General features: G+C 34.8%; 1 protein-coding gene and 1 long non-coding RNA gene across 2 annotated transcripts in view; one reads left to right on the top strand and one right to left on the bottom strand.

Annotated features, from left to right (window-relative positions):
• Nucleotides 1-22,742, bottom strand: part of cerkl (CERK like autophagy regulator) — a 195,910-nt gene that overhangs the window by 97,942 nt on the left and 75,226 nt on the right. The window contains exons 4-5 of the mRNA NM_001089474.1: nucleotides 16,061-16,124; nucleotides 534-676 (exon numbers count right to left, since the gene is read on the bottom strand). Coding sequence (NP_001082943.1) covers nucleotides 534-676; nucleotides 16,061-16,124 — 207 coding nt within the window. The remainder of the gene's footprint in view (nucleotides 1-533; nucleotides 677-16,060; nucleotides 16,125-22,742) is intronic.
• On the top strand, nucleotides 12,703-22,668 carry LOC141376196 (uncharacterized). The gene is made up of 2 exons (XR_012385607.1): nucleotides 12,703-12,999; nucleotides 19,110-22,668. It is a non-coding gene; the product is annotated as an uncharacterized lncRNA (long non-coding RNA).

Consider the following 22,742-nt stretch of genomic DNA (forward strand, 5'->3'; position numbering starts at 1 on the left):
TATAAACACATACCTACATATTTTTATATATATATATATATATATATATATATATATATATATATATATATATATATATATATATATATATATATATTTATATATATATATATGTGTGTGCGTGTGTGCGTGTGTGTGTGTGTGTATGTATGTATGCATTCAGAGAACTTGCCACAAAACAACCAAAAAGCATATAATGAAATAAATTTGAATTTGCTCTTCAGTGTTTGAACTCTCAGTAATGATTTTAAACACACTGAACTGAGCAAAACTGAACTGAACTTTAAACACTAAAAACTGAACTACCATGATCCAGTTATTATGACCATTTATGTGAAGCTGCTTTGACACAATCTACATTGTAAAAGCGCTATACAAATAAAGCTGAATTGAATTGAATATAAACTGGGTCAATGGTGAAATCGCATTGACTCAGCGAAGACTGAACTCTTACTCTCACACACAGGATCTGGACTTTAGGCTGATCTGGGAACAGCTGCAGGAGAAAGAGACGCACCACCCCTGATCCTCACCTGCTGGTATTACGCCGAGAGGAAGTGCTGCTTGGACAGGCGTGAAGATGGAGTCTGTGTCCCTCCCAGCGTCCATCTGGGCCCGGAGAAGCAACCCGTGGGCCACCTCAGAAACAGAGCCATCTCCCCCAACACACACCACACTGTGGAAAGCGAGAGAAGATGGCGGTGAGTCGGGCATGGCCAACGGCTGGAGAACACACATCTAACAATCAGACTGTTGTTCACTCAGATGAGGATAAACGCAAGTCCATATGGACCAGTATTTGAGTGAATATACAGATTACACATGGCCAGAAAAATAGCACGTTATTACCTAACCCTCATAGTGCATTCGGTCTGTTTTGAACTGCATAAATTGTAATAATAATAATAATAAAAATAACAACAACAATGCATAGTTTTTAATAAGGGAATGAAATGTCAAAACAAAAAGGTTTTTAGGAAATGTTTGATATGTATTTCTAATAGTAAGGTTTTATAAATGTGAACTGTTGCTGAGTAATATAATGTTTTTTGTTTTTTTTATTCCATATATTTAACTGTTGCTGAGAAATTGTGAGTTATTAATTTAAAGAATTTAATTAAATGACAAGAATTGTAATAGGGTTATTATTGGTGCTCAAATTGCTCTTATAAATTACATACATGAAGTATAAATAACATATAGTTAAAGTCAGAATTATTAGCCCCCCTTATTTTTATTTATTAATTGTTTTTGACGAATGATGTTGAACAGAGCAAGGAAATTTTCACAGTATGTCTGATAATATTTTTTCTTCTGGAGAAAGTCTTATTTGTTTTATTTTGGGTAGAATAAAAGCAGTTTTAAACTTTTTAAAAACCCATTTTAAGGTCAAAATTATTAGCCCCTTTAAGCTTTAATTTTTTTGTCTAGAACAAACCATCGTTCACAATAACTTGCCAAATTAACCTAACCACCCTAATTTAACCTAGTTAAGCCTTTAAATGTCACTTTACACTGTATAGAAGTGTCTTGAAAAATATCTAGTCAAATATTATTTACTGTCATCATGGCAAAGATAAAATAAAAATAAAAAATTATTAGAAATGAGTTATTAAAACTATTATGTTTAGAAATGTGTTGAAGAAATCTTCTTTCTGTTAAACAGAAATTTATGAAACAAAATAAACAGACGAGCTAATATTTCTGACTTCGACTGTATGTACATATAGTTATAAAAATTGATCATAAATATTAAACATTTTATTATCGCTGTATTATTATTTAGTAATGTATTATTGTATTTTATTACTATCAAAGTACTTTATTGTGTGCATTTTTATATTTCAAATAATTATTATTTTGTTTTATTAATACATTAGTGGTAAACATAATAATGCTTCATTTTCACAAGAATCCCACCAGTTTATATACCCATGTTTTTAATTATATACAGTTAAAGTCAGAATTATTAGCCCCTCTTTGATTTTTTTTTCCCCCCAAATGATGTTTAACAGAGCAAGGAAATTTTCATAGTATACTGTATACATATATGTCTGATAATAATTTTTCTTTAGAAGAAAGTCATATTTCTTTATTTAGACTAGGGTAAAAGCAGTTTTAAATTATTTTAAAAATTATTAGCCCCTTTAAGCTATATATTTTTAATAGTCTCCAAAACAAACCATCTGTATACAATAACTTGGCTAATTGCCCTAACCTGCCTAGTTAACCTGATTAACTTAGTTCAGCCTTTAAATATCACGTTAGTATATTGTCACTGTATTGAAGTGTCTCGAAAAATATCTAGTAAAGTATTATTTCCTGTCATCATGGCAAAGATAAAATAAACCAGCTATTAGAAATGAGTTATTAAAACTATTATGGTTAGAAATGTGTTGAAAAAATCCTCTTTCCATTAAACAGAAATTGGTGGAAAAAGTAAACGGGGGCTAATAATTCTGACTTCAACTGTGTATATTTATTTACAGTGTTCAGCATTGAGTACATGGCATTTTTAAAATAAATATTTTTCTCTGTTTCTCAGTGAATATAGGCAATGTATTTAGGTGCATTTAAACAAAACTATTTAAAAACTGAAAGATAATACAATTAAATTCAAGCAAAATGTTAGGGAAAAAAATTACAGCCTACAAAATTTTAACTAAATTGCAATTTCTTTCAAATTAATTAAATTCAAATTTTCCTATTTTTTTTATGTACTAGTGTTTTTAAGTGTACTAGTGTTTTGGACCGTTATAGTAAGTTATTTTGTTTGATAAGCTCCAGATTTGGCTTCAGTACTGACTAATCTAATGTATATGCACAAATTTAATATTGTAAAGTTTCCTATTAAAATATAAATTTAAAAGAGGTGCACTATAGGAGTTATTCATGTTTTAACAATTAAACGAATGTCTCTCTTTTACTATAAAAAGGCTAATAACAGTAATAACATGATACATGCATGCAAACATTTAATCCTTCTTTTACACTCTAATAAAAAGGTTGCATAGTCAATATAGATTTTGTTAAAAATGTCATCTTCTGACAGATTTTTTTTTAAATACCAGACCTTCCCCCTAAATAGCATCCAGATATTAAATGATTATAAAGGTTAAATATGATTAAAAATTCCTGGCAAATCTTTATTAGAGGAATCCATTTCAATTAATGAAAATGATAATTCCCACCGAACAATAGATTAAACCATGGAAGTGTTGAGCGGGAGGCATGTATTCTAATTGGGAAATGTCCTTTTTTTTTCAAGAATAGCGGAAAATCTGTCAGATCTCAGCAGCAAAATAAATCATTAAAAACGGCTGAGCCCACTAATCTGCTTTAAGCACATTACTAATAAATGAACACAGCCCAGTAAAGCTGATTACATTTAATTCAGAAATGCCCTTTAGCAATACTGTACAATCTCACAAATAGATTTGTTTAGCGGACACGGCCGCCACTAATAAGCAAGTAGTCATGCCACTCACAAAATGAGTTCTGTGACCTTGCAGTCGCAGGTGTTTGGGATAAATCTGCCTGCAATGTTTTGATCCGCCATATATGTTAAGCCTCGAAGGACGCTGCGAATCTGCCAAATCGGGATAGTAAATATTAAGCGATACATCTGAGTTCACCTATTCACCTCTCATGGAGTGGGTCAGTGTTCAAACCGTTCTGCAGGTGTCAGAGACTGTGCCTTATCTTCATCTGCAGAGGTCAAAGCCTCAACCTAGAGGCCTCACCAAACACACGCACACACAATGCACAGCTTTATGCTGATGATGGATGGGTCAAGATGAGCCTCATTTCACATTAACCAGGGTTTAGTGTTAAAGTGTTGCATGCATTCCCAAACAGGCATCTCAGTGCTAAAGCAGTTGCAAGATCAACAGACTATGAACTCAAAGATTTGAGAGTTTTTTATGCTTTTAGACCCTTAAAGCAGGCATTGTTTCATTTTTAATGGACCCTTTTCACATTTCAGGGTCTCTCAGCAATGGAAGTCGTCATAGTTGGACAAACTCAGAGCGCAGTGAATGGGAAAGTACAACAAATAAACAGGTCAGATGCAAAACCTTCTAAATCCGTCAGACTTCTTTTCTTGTAAGTGAGCATTTTTTATCAGGCTCCTATAAATAGGTTCAGAAATTCATTTTACTGATAATGATAAGGATATTAGCTATTAAATAAAATACTTTTTTTTTTTTTTTTCGAAAATGTTACTTTAGACAATTCTTTGTTTTTTAGTTAATTTTCTTTTGCATCAAAACCAGCTAAATCCACTTGTGCTTCTTTTTGCAAAACCCTCTAAATCAACATGTCAGGACAAGACAGTGTAATTAGTTGAAAATTACCAAAGATGCAATTACAAATTAGTTTACCAAACATAAAACACATTACATAAACCACCTAAAATGAAAAATACAGAAATCTGTCAAGTAAGTGGCGGTTCATTCTGCTATGATCTGATATTTGGGATTTAGATGCAAGTAGAACAATGTAAACATTGCAAGCTAAGCTTGGTAGATTCAAATAATGTAGTGTTAAAGCATTGTGAAAGATCAATATCTGTGCATTGTCCATTAATATAAAAAGCTTATCAGATGTATAGGTATTACAAAGTAATATACATAATATAATTTTATACATTATATTTATCTTTTAAAAATTGCTTAAATTAGCAAATAAAACACAAAGTAGGTCAACTAGGCAAAAAGGAGATGTCCCTCAGACAATTTTAGAAGCTGTCATTCATTTATTCTCACCATACTTATGGTCTTGGTCTTTTGTTTATCCTCATAGCATCCATGTGGAATAAAAGAATGGCATCTTAACTTCATCTTTCGTGAAACATAGTTGGCGTTTAATGTTTAGTAAATTGGACTCATTCAAAGTAGCATCGCTGCGCATAATTTTAATGACACTGAGTGAATGCTTTAGGCACGTAGTATATGTTCAACAAATAGATTTACTTCAAATCATTCAAATCCCAGTGTCAGCGCATTCAGAAATAACAGTTTGGTTGGCAAAAGCTGCTAAACGCCACTTGCCTTTGACAGCAAATGCTGCTATGTCCTGAAAACCAATCAGAAGGCATGAATCGAATCATATGTTTTAAATGTATCGGTGCAGGAATTGTGGCTAGCTCCTATAACTAAGTTTTTATTACAACAACCCAGTGTGAAAGCCCATAAAGTGGACCAAAATCTTTGAGTAATTTTCTAGCAGCTTATTGAATGAACTCTACACAATCTGACAAAAATCTTGCTGTCGATCCCAGCTGTAAGAGCAAAACATAATAACTCCTAGTTGATTATTTGGAAAAGTGGCAGAGGGTAGATTTTTTTCAGATGAATCATCTCTTGAACTGCATCCCAATCATCACAAATACTGCAGAAGACCTGTTGAAACCCTCATGGACCCAAGATTCTCACAGAATTCAGTCAAGTTTGGTGAAGGAAAAATCATGGTTTAGGGTTACATTCAGTATGGGGGCATGCAAGATATCTGCAAAGTGGTGGCAACATCTACAGCCTGAGGATCAAGACATTTGTGGTGCCCATTACATTACAAACCACAGGAGAGAGCAAATTCTTCAGCATGATGGTGCTCATTATCTTACTTCAGCCTCCACATTAAAGTTCCTGAAAACAGGTCAAGGTGCTTCAGGATTGGCCAGCCCAGTCACCAGATATAAACATTATTGAGCATGTATGGAAAAAGATGGAGGAGGCATTGAAGATGGATCCAAAGAATCTTGATGAACTCTGTGAGTCCTGCAAAAACGCTTTCTTTGCCATTCCAGATGACTTTATTAATAAGTTATTAAGACATAGATGCAGTCCTCCAAGCTCATGGGAGTCATACACAATATTAATTGTTTATCCACTGCACCATGACTTTATATTCTATACTGTACATTATTTCTGTTAAGTGACTTTCGTCTAAGTAAAGCCAGACCTTACTGTCCTAATTAAATAATTAAAAATCAAGGCATGATCATATTTTATTTCGGTACCAAATGATCAACTAGAAGTGAAGCTTTTATTTGTTGTTGCTAAAACTTGGATAGGCGACAAGACTTTTGTCAGGTAGTGTATGTCACAAAAAATACAAATAAAATAAGCTAGTTATGAAGGCAAAGGGAGGTCCAACCAACCCAGTACTAGCAATCTGTCTGAATAAATATGTTTATAAGAGACTCTAGCAATGTCTTATTTTCAACTCTCATGAAGAGTCTCTGTGAGCTGACAGTATAACAAAGTAATGTAAAAATAACCTGACAAACTTCGTGACATTCCCCTACGTCTCATATTGTGGCACTTATCTCACTTGCTGTCTATCAGCAGTCAATGTGATGGCAGTAAAAATTGCACAAATAAGCTCTTTACATTCAGAGTGCTGATAATTAGCATAAATGTGTGAGGTGAATAATTGCATCCGTGGCTGACGTGCCATCACTTTAACGTCTATTTTGTGTGGCACATGCCGTGACTTCATGAGAGACGTAACTGAAATAGCACCGTTCCATTTAAACTGGAGGAAGCATCAGTCGCTGGAGTAATTAATGAGTGATGATCTATTAATGAAAAACGTGTGATTAGTATTACCTTTGTGGAATTAATTCTTCAGAGGTTAATTAATGGAGTTCAGAGGATTGAGGACAGGGGACTGAGTTTAGAGCGCGATAACACGTTTTCTTTGACAGGAGAAAAATGAAGGAAAAAAGTGGAATTATGAAAGTATCCTTTCTTTTGCTTTCGCTGAGGTGTTGATGGTGTTTTAACATTTCTTTCTAATAAAACACCCTACGGATCATTCTCGACAAGCTGTCAGCTATTTAATGTAAAATCAGGAGCAGTGGATTTTTTAGCACTTTGAAAAGCCTACTGAGGTTTACTGATGTTTTAAAGTCAGTGTTATTGTGATGAGCAAAAATACTTCACTTAACTGACTTTCACTTGTTTACTGTACAGACTGCATTTGTAACTAAATAACTAAAACTGCAATAAAATGTTATTTAACATGAACATTTAAAAACAAACATTGGAACAAATTGGAATAGAAACATAATTCTGATTAAAAAAAAAAAAAAAAAAAAAATATATATATATATATATATATATATATATATATATATATATATATATATATATTATATATATATTATATATATATAATTTATTTAAAAATTGAAATATAAATGCCCTGTTTGGGAATACAATTTTAGAACTTAATCATTAAATACATTTCAATTATTTACACTGAATTTTAAATAACTTTATATATATTTTAATTTTGCCATTTAGGTATGTTATGTTTCCTAATTAAAAAGTCTATCAATACAAAAAAAAAAAATTATAATCAATAAAACCTCATTTTCACCTTTGGTTTTAGGCCTAGTATATGCAAAATTTTGGTTAATTTAAACCCATTATTTTAATATATATATATATATATATATATTGAACCGAGCATTAGAATGGGGAAGAAAGGTGATTTAAGTGACTTTGAATGTGGCATAGTTGTTGGTGCCAAACAGGCTGGTCTGAGTGTTATAGAAACCGCTGATATACTGGGTTTTTCATGCACAACCATCTCTAGGGTTTACCATGAATATTAAAACCACAGTTAAAGCAGTGTTAACCTTATTACAGCCATCGTTTAAACATTTGTGCTTTACCAACAAATTGGAATAGAAAGATAAAATCTGATTTAAAAAAAATAAATTTATATTTTTATAAAAAAACTGATTTAAAAGTTGATATTAAAATGGTTTAGGTGGCAATTACATTTTTTACAATTCAATTTTATTTATTAAAAAAAATGTTATCATTAGCACTAAGTTTTAAGTAATCTTTTTATTTACTATTTTAATTTAGGTTTAAATTTTTTCTATTTTCGTTTAAGTTGAAAAAAAAAAAAAAAAAATATATATATATATATATATATATATATATATATATATATATATATATATATATATATATATATATATATATATATATATATATATATATATAATAAGAGTCATAAAAAAAAAGTCCGAAAAAAAATCTATAAACAATTATTTAACGTTGGTTTTTGGTCAAATAAATACAGAATGTTGGTAAATTTCAGCCCAGTATTTTATGTATTAATGATAAATTAAATGTATATACACTCATCGGCCACTTTATAAGGTGAACCTGTCCAACTGCTCGTTAAAGCGAAATTCTCATCAGCCAATCACATGGCAGAAACTCAATGCTGCATTCTTCCTGATGGTCACATGACCTTCAGCCATTTTTTCAGTAACTTTGAACATGGCATGGTTGTTGGTGCCAGACGGGCTGGTCTGAGTATTTCAAAAACTGCTGATCTACTGGTATTTACATTTACAACCATCTCTAGGGTTTACAGAGAATGGTCCGAAAAAAAGATTAAATATCCAGTGAGCGGCATGTTTTGTGGACGCAAATACCTTGAGAAGTCAGAGGAGAATGGCCAGATGACAAATCTGCAGCAACTGCGCGATGCTATCATGTAATATGGACCAAAATTTCTGAGGAATATTTCCAGTTCTATCTATCTATCTATCTATCTATCTATCTATCTATCTATCTATCTATCTATCTATCTATCTATCTATCTATCTATCTATCTATCTATCTATCTATCTATCTATCTATCTATCTATCTATCTATCTATCTATCTATCTATCTATCTATCTATCTATCTATCTATCTATCTATCTATCTATCTATCTATCTATCTATATTTTTTTTTCATTATATTCATTTAATTAGAAATGTTTCTTTTTTAAAAATAATGGCAGTTTTCATTTGTTGTGTGCATCTCTGTGCACATCATGCAATTGAAATGTGCCCCATGAGGCTGTAACAATAGTACTGACACAGATTCCCTGCTTGAAGATTATCCTGTTTAGCAAACAACAGAAAGAGTGATCATTTTTTCTCTTTTTTTGTTCGTCGTCGGGTTAAGTAGCTTAGATACCCTCAGTGATTTGTCATGCCGAAAATTAAATTTCAACAAAATCATCAGAGCATCATTTCTATAATCCAGGCTAAAGAATAAGCTTTGTGAAATTGGAATATGCAGACCGATCATGACTGATGTCGAGATTGCACACAGACATTATCCTCAGTGTTAGGTCTGCAGAATTACTGCCGCAATATACAGGAGGAGGAATAATCTATTATCTCTAATCAAATTGATTAGCTTAAGTGCAGAGATATGATGTAAGATGCCTCTTTTTGATATTAAAATAATTTCTCTCATTCCAGATTATACAGTAGGTTTAGTCTCTTCTCTAATCTAAATATGAGCTCATTAGATGAATTACTGTATATTTAGTGACATATTGTGTAGTTTAGTAACGGCTTTTTTTCAGTGGCATGTATCGTTAACTAATAAATATGTACATTCTTTGTAATAAAACATGCATTCAAACTTTTGAAAATGGTTAATTTTTCACTTTTCTTTTTTAGATGTGTTTGATATTAAGGCTTTTGCTTTTTATTTATGAAAAAATGTATTTTAAATGCCATTTAGTTATGACAACACAAAAAAGAATCCTTGTTGCATTAAATTTTTAAGCTGAATCAAATTCACCTTTGATTATATTGAACTTTTTATTATGTTAAACGGTCTTAAAACTGCTTGCGTAACTTGTACAATTAAGTTAGAACATGATTAACTTATTTTGTTACAATGAACTAAAAACATGCTTTCATGGCTATTTGATAATATCATTTTTAGTGTACATGTAAATTATATATAATGTTTTATTATAGTCATGGTACATTAGAATTATAACTTACTTATTATTTACTTATTTACTTATTATTAGGCAACTCAGAGTATACAATTTTTGCGAGTCTGTGAATCAGTTGTTCCTATATTTTAAAATAACATTTAAATGCATTTGAATACACTTTTGTTTACTCCTAATTTGTTTGACATTTTCACAAGCTGATTTGACCAACACAACTGCTTTTAAAACATATTAAAATAGAAAACATTAATTCATTCATTTTCTTGTAGTCCTTTCATTAATCCATTCAGCTTATTCAACTTATTCAGCATGTTTTTACGCAGCGGATGCCCTTCCAGCCGCAACCCATCTCCACATCCACACACACACACTCGTTCACACTCATACACTACGGACAATTTAGCCGACCCAATTCACCATTACAGCATGTCTGTGGATTGTGGGGGAAATCGGAGCACCCGTAGGAAACCCACGCGAACGCAGGGGGAACATGCAAACTCCACACAGAAATGCCAACTGACCCAGCCGAAGCTCAAACCAGCGACCTTCTTGCTGTGAGGCAACAGCACTACCTACTGTGCCACTGCCTTGCCCAAAATAGAAAACAATTATTTAAAGTTATAATAATATTTGAAAGTATTACGTATTTTGGATTACAAATGCAGCCTTGGTGAGCGCACTTCATTTTAACATTAAGGAGTTAAAGCATTTTCAGTCATAATAAATATTTTAATAATATTTTCTGTTTTGTTTTTCCCCTTTTTTTTAGATGGTAAAGAAAATTAAACACTTCATTATTTTTCACTTTCTTTTTCTTTTTTTTTTTCAATATTTTAATGGACGCAAAGCAGAAGATAAGTCTGGCATAAATGCAAAAATGGCTTCAGGTCAATAAAACTAAATATTAATGCTGCTCCAAAATTATAAAAGCATAAAATCTGCTCCCACTTTTTTTTAAACTGTAGGCTACTTACCACATATTCAATTGTATACCATACGTCTGTTCAGTGTCTTTTTCTATTTATTTGTTTGTGTTGTTACGTCTTGTCACAATGCATCTTGTTACGCTAATTGCAACTATATTTATACACTCTTCAAAAAAGTGACAGGAAGAAACAAAGCTTTTTCCTCTCATGCCATAAAAAAAAACTTTTTTATTTTCCTAAAAACCTTTCAGTGAAATGTTTTACAAATAACCCTTTTCATAGTCTAATAACTTTGATTACAAATAACTTTTCCATCACTAAAACACTTTTTTTTCATGATGAAAATGTACCTTGGAATGTTTCTCGATAGAACCATTGATGCCAATAAAGAACAATCATTGTTAACAGTAAATTTTCTTTTGGTAACATTCATTCATTCACCATTTACTTTTTTTTCGGCTTAGTCCCTTTATCAGTCTGGGGTCATCACAGCAGAATGAACCGCCAACATATTCAGCATATGTTTTACGCAGCAGATGCCCTCCAAGCTGCAACCCATCACTGGGAAACATCCATGGACACTCATTCACACACACACTACAGACAGTTTACCTTGCAATTCACCTATAGCGCATGTCTTTGGTAGGGGAAACAGGAGCACTTGGTGGAGTTTGAAATACCCACCCATCACTAACAAAGGTCCAGAATTGTCTTGTACATGAGTTCATTTGTCCTATTTTGTTTGCTATGCCATCATAAAATTAAAAGCTTTAAGACCAAGCAGAATCCGCTGTTGGCTGTGGTGACTTCAACTAATCAGTTTTGGCCAATGCAAACAAATATTAATTATTTTCATGAGTTCAACATCCAGCTGTGCAAGAATACATACAATTTGAGTGAAGTGAAGTCATCTTTTACTACTGACCTTTGGTTTTTAAATAGAGAAAATGATAACACTTTATTTTGATGGTCCATCTGAGTATTAGTAGACTGTCTGCTTATCATCTGCTGATACTGCTCCTTCAACAGACATTTAACTGACTATAAGAAACTTTGCAAGTACATGTCAACATACATGAACCCTAACCCCAACCTAACAGTCTTATAATCTAATGAGATAGTTAGCATTTAGATGCAATGTAACTGAAACGGACCATCAAAATAAAGTGTGACCGAGAAAACAAATAACATTTATTCTAATTTTTAGACATTGTTCTTGAAACAAAAAAACAAAAAACAAACAAAAAAAAACAATAAAAGCAGCAAATATTAAAATGAATTTAAATACTAATTTGGCTAATGTTGTTATCCAGGAATTTTCAAATGTACTTTTTGACAAGACAGCCTATAAAATAGTTTAAAGCTCTAATATTATTACTGTTTTATTTATTTATTTTAATAATTCAAATTCTGACTGAGGAAAGTTGAATGTTCTGGCCAGTTTTTAATTTAAAATATTAACAAATTCCTGTTTTTTCCTAATAATTTGTAATAAGTTTTGATTTTAAAAACAAGTTTGGTTTTTTTTTTTTTTTTTGGGGGGGGGGGGGGGGGGGTATATTTCTTTATTCTAAATCTTTAGGAAATATTTTTGGTACATCAAAAACTGTGATTTATTATGACCACCCAACAAGCTAATCCATCTAAAGAGGTGCTTAAATGTCACTAATGCAAATGCAGTATTTAAATTTCATAAGTAAATTAAAAAATAGGCAAATAACGGCAAAAAGGTACACATTTTGAGACAAAAAATAAAATAAAAATACCCCATTTGTCCAGGCTGGCTACAGGTCTGTTCTGTAACAATCTATGCATTAACCGCGCTACATATTAGTTCCAAAAAATGTGACCCCTATGAATGCTTTTGTGGTCGCGGGTCACACATCATGTTCCTATGAAGTTCATCAGTCTGATCTGATCTCTTTATTTGTAGATTCTCAAGAACGCCGCCGCTCTTAATTCCCACCTTCATATGTAGCCCAGATTAATCACCGTTCACCGTGAACGTGTTCTCCGCTCGGCGCGTGCCCTTGTCCCTTTGTCACAGCCGTGAACCCGCACGCTGTGTTTTTAATCAAAGAGCACCGCGCCAGACCCAGCACGAGCCTCCCGCCGAGCCCAGAGGATGCAGCCGAGCAGTGGGGCGGCGGTAACGGATGAGCGTTAAGCCGGGGCCGGAGATATTTAAGAGGAGCTAATTGTGAGAAGTACTGGAGCACGCGGAGAGAGACCGAGCGATGCCCCGCGCCCGCGGTCGGCTGGATGGCGGTACTTCATCACTGCTTCCAGAACAGGTAATTAAGGAGCCACCTGCCGAGCCGCACCGGAGAGACCTGATCTACCGGAGAGCCGCGCACTGGGCCCTGCGGCAAGCCGCTCCAATCAAAGTATTATCACTCATTTTGCAGAAATCCACCTCTCCTCCCTCCGTCCAGAACACTAGGCCTGCTTTATTTATTAAGACTAAATGTCACCTCAAGAGAGAGAGGCGGGATTACTCTGTCATCTGGCTTTGAATCCACGCCATCTTTAGTGGAATTTTAAAGAGACGCTACACCGTTCAAATGAAGGGCTAGTCTTGCTTATGTGTTTCTGCCAGGACTGCAATCCTGACATTCCACTAAAGGGCAAAAAACAGATGCAAAAACTACCTATATTATGGATAGCATATCACAGAAATGTTTTATGAATGCGTACACTCAAAAAATGGTTTGCTTTTTGTTCAACAAGTTCAATAAATTTGCTACTTACTTAAAATGAGGTAAAAATTATTGAGTTTTTTGGAAGGACAACTTAATTGTTTTATGTTCAATCCACTTCAACACAAACCGATTGTGTGGAACCATTTTTTTACAATGTTCAGTGAAAAAAAAAATCTTTGTATTTAAGGGAACTGGATGCAAACAATTTATATGGGGTGAATTTAAACAAACTAATTAAATTTAGTATTGTTCAACTTAATTTAAGTTCAGCCCATATAAATTGTTTGCAACCCAATAACTTGGTTGATAAGAAAGAATCATATTTTTCAGCATGCTTAAATATAGCCTTTTCTGATTTGTTTTATAGCTGTTTCAAGAGTTCACACTTAGCTGATGATTTATAAAAGCTTGTTTGGCATGCTGTCCCGGGAGAGAGCCCCGAGCTCAAGGGATCCTCGAGCCTGGGGCTTCCTCCCGTTGGCAGAGCCAGAGGGGAGCCTGAGCTCGGTGGATCTCAGAACTCCTCAACTGCGGTAGCTAAGGGAACAGAGGGGTTAGACAAATGCTTGATTGTTATACGTGTTGAATGTCTTTGGATGGTGGGAGGAAACCGGAGAACCCGGGGAAAACCCACGCGGACACGGGGAGAACATACAAACTCCTCACAGAAACACCCACCGGCCCTAAGGGACCAGGGCCGGTAGTGTTCTTGCTGTGGGGCTCGCAGTGCTAACCACTGGGCCGCCGTGCCGCCCAATTAGAGGTAAAGGAGAAGAATAGGGGAGGAGGGGGGTTTCTTCCAAACGTAGATAAAATGAGCTGAAAACTGTGGTTATTTATAGTAGCTTAGGGCTCATATGATTGGAAGATAGTGATAAGCAAATACGGGACCGGCCGTGATAAATCATAAGCATGTGATCCTCTCGAAATCAGTTTATGAATAAACTTCACTTCAAGAGTTCACACTTGCAATCATTTAAGAATAAGGCGTCTTTGGCGTGCTGTCCAGGGAGTGGGCTCTGAGCTCAGGGAGACACCCCAACTCGAGTTATTCCCCTTATCAGGAAACAGAGAGGAGTTGGGATTCGAGCGAAGTATTTATCCCGGCCCTAGAACGCTTCCCCCGGGAATGTAATGCTTAAGAGGTGAGGTGTCGGGGTGGTGGAGGGATGCTAAAGTTGTGAGATGCTGAAGCAGGTAAGACAGCCTTGGTATATATAGAGGTTTGGTCAAGAACTGATTTGATAATAGAATAATTGTCAATGACGTATTCGATACTGAAACTTCTGCGCGTGCTCCTCCCAACATTTGTTTACAAAACATCACTTGTTAAAGTTAGGTGTTTGTTTAGCCACTTAAATTACATGTTGAGTAAATTCATATGATGCCAATACAATCTAAACAATGTAACAGTAAAATTCTGCTTTGTCTGTATAGACATGCAAACACTTGTTTGTAGAGCAAGTAGTTTGACTGTTCTCTGTGGTTTATTATTTGTAGTAATTTCTCCCATAGACGACTGAATCGGTATTTATTAAAAAAAAGGTATCCAAACTCGGTCCTGGAGGGCTGGTGTCCTGCAGATTTTAGCACCAACTTGCCTCAACACAGCTGCATGGATGTTTCTAGAAAGCCTAGTAAGAGCTTGATTAGCTAGCCCAGGTGTGTCTGATTGGGATTGGAACTAAACTTTGCAGGACACCAGCCCTCCAGGACCGAGTGTGGACAACCTTTTTTTTTTTAAAAAATCGCAAATAACGATTGAAGAATAAGGACAATACAGATCACTGGTTTTTGCTCTTATTTAGTGGAATGTCAGGATTGGTGTCCTGGTATCAGTGGAAGTAAAACTCATATGATGTATTGTGTGCACTATTGTGCAGTTTTCTGTGAAGAAGGGACTGAAATGCATTTGTTAATCTTGCTTGACAGTAATTGCATCATTCACTTTCAATATGAAAAACAGCACTTTGATTTTCTATAATAAAACAACTCCCAAAATGACAAAGCTATGGGCTTCACAAAACACAGAAAGATAGCAAAAGTTTAATTTTTTTTGAATTCCATCCATCCATCCCTCTAATTTATTATTTTATACTTATTATTTATCTTAAGCATTTTTTCATTGTTTTTATTTTTTTTATTATTTTCCACTGCAGAATATAGGTCTACAACTTTTTACTATGTTTCAGTTTTTAGTTTAAGCTAAATGAATATAGTGTTCAGTTAATTATAATTTTAATGTTAATTATAATGTTAATTATAATTTCTATTTTTTATTTATTTTAGTTAGTAATTTAATTAGTTTAATTTTGTCAATGTGCATACATAATTATAACTAATATAACTTATAATGTTTTGTACACACTTTTACTTTTTTTTTTAAATACTTCAGTTTTTATTATCACATAGTTTTCATATTTTTGGCTAAAAGTTTTACGTTTTAGTAATTATTTTTTGTTTGATGTTTGTTAATGTATATTTTATTTTAATTATTTTTATTTTTGTACTGTATGGCAAACAAAAAAAAATCAGCATTTAATAAACATTTTTATTTAAACCCTTTAATTTGTATACATTTTTATTTCAAGTTTGTATAGGTAGGTGGGTGGGTGTTGTTTAACCATCAGTACAAATTATGAAGTGTACATACCCATCATAGTCTTCCAAGCTGCAGTCTTTCAGAATGGACAGAGCATGGCCCTTCCTCTCAGTGACTGTGGAAAAGAAAGAGTTAATGTTTTCTTTTTTTTTAAACCACTCCAAACTGCCTTTAGTACCCTTTTCCAGGCATTGGCAAATGGCTTAAGCCGAACATATGGTCCTGGCTGTAAAGCAGAATTTATACTTGCATGCTGTTTGCATTTTTAATCAAGAATATGAGTTGCAACCGTTCTTGTCCTCGGCCTGCTCAGGCTGCACAAAACAAGGTCAAGACTTTCCCCAGTGTGCACTATATGCTGTGCAGTTTACATTACAGTGCAGTGACGTAACTTTGATATCATTTGCAAAAAAAATTCCAACAATCAGAATTAGTTTTGCTGCGATAATGACGATTACAATCTGGAATCTGACTCTACAATCTGGTACTGGTTTATCCAGGGCTGTACAGCGAGACGGAAAATCAGTCCGTGCAGTGAATAAAGGTAGTACAGTAGCAAGTGTGTGATACAGCTTTGAATGTTTACAAAGAGATTTCCTGACATACTCCTATTCCAAATTCACTTCATAACATCAGGTTTTGAAATAACTTCATAATTTAATGAATTCATGATGTGGCTTCATCTCACAGATTAAGGAAGAAAGCAAACAATTTTATTATACGCTGATAAACATTTGATTATCTTTGCATTATTTTAGACAGATGCTGATATTCAATAATTGAATTTATCATGATAATGCACATGCACATTACTGATATTGTGGCCACTTCAAAATAATGTAAATAATAATTATTTAATAATTTAAGATGACTTAATATTCATATTGTTGTGTTGGTAGTGGTGTGCAACAGAGCACCAAATGCTTAAAGTCTTGATACATGATTTATTTCCAAACATTAATATTTTCACATTAACTGTCCTACAGCACTGAAAATACTCTATTTATAGGCCTCTCAACACCCTACTTTTTGTTTAAAAGTAAAAATACAGTGCATCCGAAAAGTATTCATAGCGCTTCACTTTTTCCACATTTTTGTGTTTCAGCCTTATTCCAAAATAATTCAATTGATTTATTTCCCCAAAACTCTACACACAACACCCCATTATGACAATGTGAAAAAGGGATTTTTTTTTAAAATTGTTGCAAATTTATATATATATATATAGCTGAAAAGTCACATATACATAAGTATTCACAGCCTTTGCCGTGAAGCGCTAAATTAAACTCAGGTACATTTTGTTTCCACTGATCATTCTTGAGATGTTTCAGTAGCTTAACTGGAGTAGAACTGTGGTAAATTCAGCTGATTGGACATGATTTGAAAAGGCAAACACCTGTCTATATAAGGTCCCAGGGTTGACGGTGCATGTCAAAGCACAAAGCAAGCATGAAGACAAAGGAATTGTCTGTAGACCTCTGAGACAGGATTGTCTCGAGGCACAAGGCTGGGGAAGTTTACAGAAAAATATCTGCTACTTAAAAAGTTCCAATGAGCACAGTGGCCTCCATCATCCATAAGTGGAAGATGTTTGGAACCACCAGGACTCTTCCTGGAGCTGCCCGGCCATCTAAGCTGAGTGATCGGGGGAGAAGGGCCTTAGTCAGGGAGGTGATCAATAACCTGATGGTCACTCTGTCTGAGCTCCAGCATTCTTCTGTGGAGAGAGGAGAACCTTGCAGAAGGACAACCAACTGTGCACCAATCCACTGTATGGCAGAGTGGCGAAGGACTCTCAGACCATAAGAAACAAAATTCTCAGGTTTGATGAGACTAAAATTTAACTCTTTGGAGTGAATGCCAGGCGTTACGTTTGGAGAAAACCAGGCACCGCTCATCTCCAGGCTAATATCATCCCAACAGTGAAGCATGGTGGTGGCAGCATCATGCTGTGAGGATGTTTCTTCAGCACTAGGAACTGGAAGACTAGTCAGGATAGAGGGAAAGATGAATGCAGCAATGTACAGAGACATCCTAATTGAAAACCTGCTTCAGAGTGCTCTTGCTTAACAACTCGGTGAATGTCCTTGAGTGGCCCAGCCACAGCCCAGACCTAAATCCTATTAAACATCTCTGGAGAGATCTGAAAATGGTTGTACAGCATTGCTTCCAATCCAACCTAATAGAGCTTGAGAGGTACTGCAAAGAGGAATGGGCAAAAAATCCCAAAGACAAGTGTGCCAAGCTTGTGGCATCATATTCAAAAAGACTTGAGGATGTAATTGCTGCCAAAGGTGCATTAACAAAGTATTGAGCAAAGGCTGTGAATACTGATGTACATGTGACTTTTCAGGTGTTTTATTTTTAATAAATTTGCAAAAATTTCCAAAAATCTTTTTTCAGATTGTTATTATGGGGTATTGTGTGTAGATTTGTGAGGAAATTAATTTAATTCATTTACTGTAGAAATAAGGCTGTAATCTAAAAAAAATGTGGAAAAAGTGAAGTGCTATGAAAACTTTCCGGAAGCACTGTATACACTGAAAAAACTGTAATGCCTTATAGTCAAGTGTAACGGAGCCCACCTAGTAAGTGCTGTGCAGTTAAACCTCACTCTTCTGACCTCTAAAGGTGCTCTAGCGACAGATGCTAGAGGCCATGGTCTTTAGCCTCCTTGTTAGAGCAACCGACTCCCATGTGAAAGGTTGCCGGTTCGGAACCAGCTCGGAGAGGGTTGGGTGGCAAAGGACCGGCGGGGTTACACAAGACAACATATATTTTTGTTGCTTTACATATTTAAAATAAGTTAATCAGGTTTCGACTAAATTTTAAGTTTTACAAAGTTTTACGTAATATTTTTAATCCGTTTGATTGATGTTGAGATAACGAAATAAGCTAATTATTTAATTATTTATTTAACTAAAAACTTTAAGGCATTAAGAATATTTCATAGTGTAGATAATGCTTTTTTTGCCTCTCAGAAAAGTTTTTGCCTCTCAGTAGATATTTATGAATTATCCTCATTGATATCTTTGTCAAAATATATACTATAAACTATTGTGATCTAGTTTTACATGCTGTTTGGTCTTCCCTATTTTAGGGTCGCAGGTCAAAAAGAAGAGGGTCAGATGTGGTCAGCAGAGAGTCTGTTGGATACAGTACTGTAGGCTTGATCCAGCAGAATTGTGGATTCAGGTCTGGTGCTGCAGAAACCTCTGGCCTGTGTTGATGAAGAAATGCCAGTGAATGCGGGGGGAAGAGGGCTGGCACGCCGCAGATGGCATTGTGCGCTCCCGTGCCCCACTTAGCATTTTCTGGGGCACCTCCACCACGGAGCGGGTCCCAGCTGTGACCACCCATCAAAGGGCTCACCGAGGCTGATGTGACACTTGCAGATGGATGTTTTTGTGTGTGTGTGTGTGTGTGTTGTTGTTGTTGTTTCACAATGCACGCAGAGATGCAAGTGCTGAGTCTGCTCATTATGATACGCCTGGCTTTCTCTGGTACCAGCTCTACAACTACTGATGAACCTGCACAGCAGTGTGTGAAATTTTAAATCAGGTTTTTTTTTAAATTATTCATATTTCTAAAAAGGACGGTACAGTGGCTCAGTGGTTAGCCCTCTGTCTCACAGCAAGAAGGTTGCTGGTTTGAGTCCTAGCTGGGCCATTTGGCATTTCTGTGTGAAGTCTGCACGTTCTCTCTCGCTCTGGTTTCCCCCACATTCCAAAGACATGGGCTTGGTGAATTTGATGACCTAAATTGGCTGTAGTGTAGGAGTGCGTGTGTGTATGGGTGTTTCCCAGTACTGGGTTATGACTAGAAAGGCATCCGCTGCGTAAAATATATGCTGGAATAGTTGGTTGTTCATACCTCTGTGGAGACCCTTGATAAACAAGGAACTAAGCCAAAGGAAAATGAATAAATATTTCTGAAACATACGTGATGTGTGTGTACGTTATCACTCCAGTCTTCAGTGTCATCCTTTAGAAATCATTCTGAAAATCATATTTCGTCTTAATACCTATGTGGAAAGCTGAATATTTGCTGAGTGGTTGTTAGAAAACTTTGATCAGTTTAATGTGACACTGATGGCTAAAAGCATTCAATTGTTACAGAAAAAAAATAATGATAAAGCAAAAACATCTTACTGATCATATAAGTCAAAGACTTAAAACTCAAATGTAGTTTTGATTTGACTCATAAAAATGTTTTCTGTTTAATTATCTTTAGATTTATTTGTATATTCAATTTTTTCAAAGATTATATTAAGACTCAAAATTAATTACTAATTAATTGTAAATCTTTATACTTTGCTGTCATTCTTCAGACTAAGGTTTTACCTATTTGTCAGCAAGACGTGTTTGTAAGTGAAAATCATACAAATTATAATACAATTTTGTGTGCTCACATATTATTAAATGTATTCTACATAGAGGTGAAAATAAATGTGTCACTTAATTTTTGCATACATATATTACTTATGCTGGCTGACAATGGGACGTTTGAAACTTGTTTGAAACATTAACATAGATGTTATTTACTATGACTACTTTGATTACTTCCAGTTAATGTTTTTTTTTTTTTTTTGTATATAAAATTGAGACATTTCATCCTTGATTTATCATTAGCAACAAATAATGCATATATCATTTTCCAATTCATTTTGGACTGCATTGTACGATTCTGAATTCTGTGCATGATACTTTGAATGCACATTAGGCTGAGCACATTTACAAGCTGCATGTAAGTATGCTATTCCAGATTCTTCTCAAAGCTGACCTGTAGGGGGAGCACTTGCAAATCAGATTGGTCTTGAAGTATCATGTGGCTCTGACCTTGTCAAACATACCCACAACCCAGGCACCTTTTCTCACATCTCACCCATTGGCTGAACATCCACTATTCATTTTAGTTAAAAAAACAAACATTTCAAACAGTGCCAAATCAACAGAGCACCACAATAAATCCTAAATTTGAGTGTTTGATCAATTTTCATACTTTGGACCTTATTATTTTAAAATACACTAAAACACACTTCTAAAGGGATAACGTGACAGGAAATTCTGTCATAATTTGCACATAATTGCACACTTGTTTCAAACCTCTATGAGTTTGTTTGTTTTTTTCTGTTAAGCACAAAAGATGTTTTGAATACAGTTGGAAACCTGTAACCATTGACTTCCATAGTAAACAAAAAACAACAACAAATACTATGGAAGTCGTCAATGGTTACAGGTTTTCAGCTTTATTCATAATGTCTTCTTTTGTGTTTAACAGAAGAAACATCTCATAAAGCTTTGGACACTTGAGGGAGAGTAAATAGTGAGTAAATAATCATTTTTGAGTGAACTATCTCTTTAAGTGCTTTCTTAATCACACTTTATTTTTGTTAATTCATTTTAATTACAATATCCCGTGACAATGTTAGACATTTTATTGTATTTTTGCGGTAACTTGCTGGTTACTGCAACTGTCTTTTTACAGTAACTTACCTGTAAATGTGTTTTACAGTAGCAGGGCTTTACTGCAATTTCATTTTGCATTAAAATAGCCTTACCGCAAGTTCTCATTCATTCATTTTCTTGTCGGCTTAGTCCCTTTATTAATCCGGGGTCGCCACAGCAGAATAAACCGCCAACTTATCCAGCAAGATTTTACGCAGCGGATGTCCTTCCAGCCGCAACCCATCTCTGGGAAACATCCACACACACATTCACACACAACGGACAATTTAGCCTACCCATTTCACCTGTACCGCATGTCTTTGGACTGTGGGGGAAACCGGAGCACCCGGAGGAAACCCACGCGAAGGCAGGGAGAACATGCAAACTCCACACAGAAATGCCAACTGAGCTGAGGTTCGAACCAGCGACCCAGCAACCTTCTTGCTGTGAGGCGACAGCACTACCTACTGCGCCACTGCCTCGCCTACCGCAAGTTCTTTTATGGTAAAATGCTCTTTACCACATTGTTTTACCACAATCTTACAGTATGCCACTTTACAGTACTTTTATTGTTATTTGTTGACATTTTAAACATGGTCATCTTGGCTAAAACGAGGCTAAATTTGGGCTGTGAATGACATTTTAGTAGACGTCTTAGAACAGAAAACTAGACTAGTCATTAAATAAACAGTCCTGTGGCTGTCATCGCATCAGTCAAGTGGATGCAGCACACTTCTTGTGGTGTGGAGAAACCCCCTCTCATTATTGTGAAGCGCTTTGGGTGTATGTCCCTAGTCTAGTTTTGGGCTATTGTTGTACGTCTAGTAGATTTTCACTGACAGCTCAAGTTTAGCCTTGTTTTAGCCAAGCTGTCTACGTTTAGGTGTCTATTAGACATCTTTTAAACATAAAATTGTTTACTGGGTTACTGTAGAAGTTGTGAAATTACCCACAATTCAGCACATACTACAGTAGTGATCTGTAAAGAATGGATGTAGTATTTTACTGTTCGTTTTCCAGTAAATATCCTCATCCACTGAATCATCCACTAAATAGCTGTAAAATTGTGGCAAAGTGTATGTTCACACATATTTTGCCTGATTATATAAATTTTATTCTACTAATAAATAATGAAAAGGTTTTTTTTCAGCATCTGGATAGTCACCATATTTTCAGGATTGTAGAGTAATGGAAAGAGTTGGGACATTTTTACCAGAATTGTACATGATCTGTCCTTGAAACAAAAATAAAAAAGCATAAATACAGTAAATAAAAAGTATTTCAAC

Source organism: Danio rerio, chromosome 9 (genome assembly GCF_049306965.1).
Source record: "Danio rerio strain Tuebingen ecotype United States chromosome 9, GRCz12tu, whole genome shotgun sequence".
Classification (NCBI taxonomy): domain Eukaryota; kingdom Metazoa; phylum Chordata; class Actinopteri; order Cypriniformes; family Danionidae; genus Danio; species Danio rerio.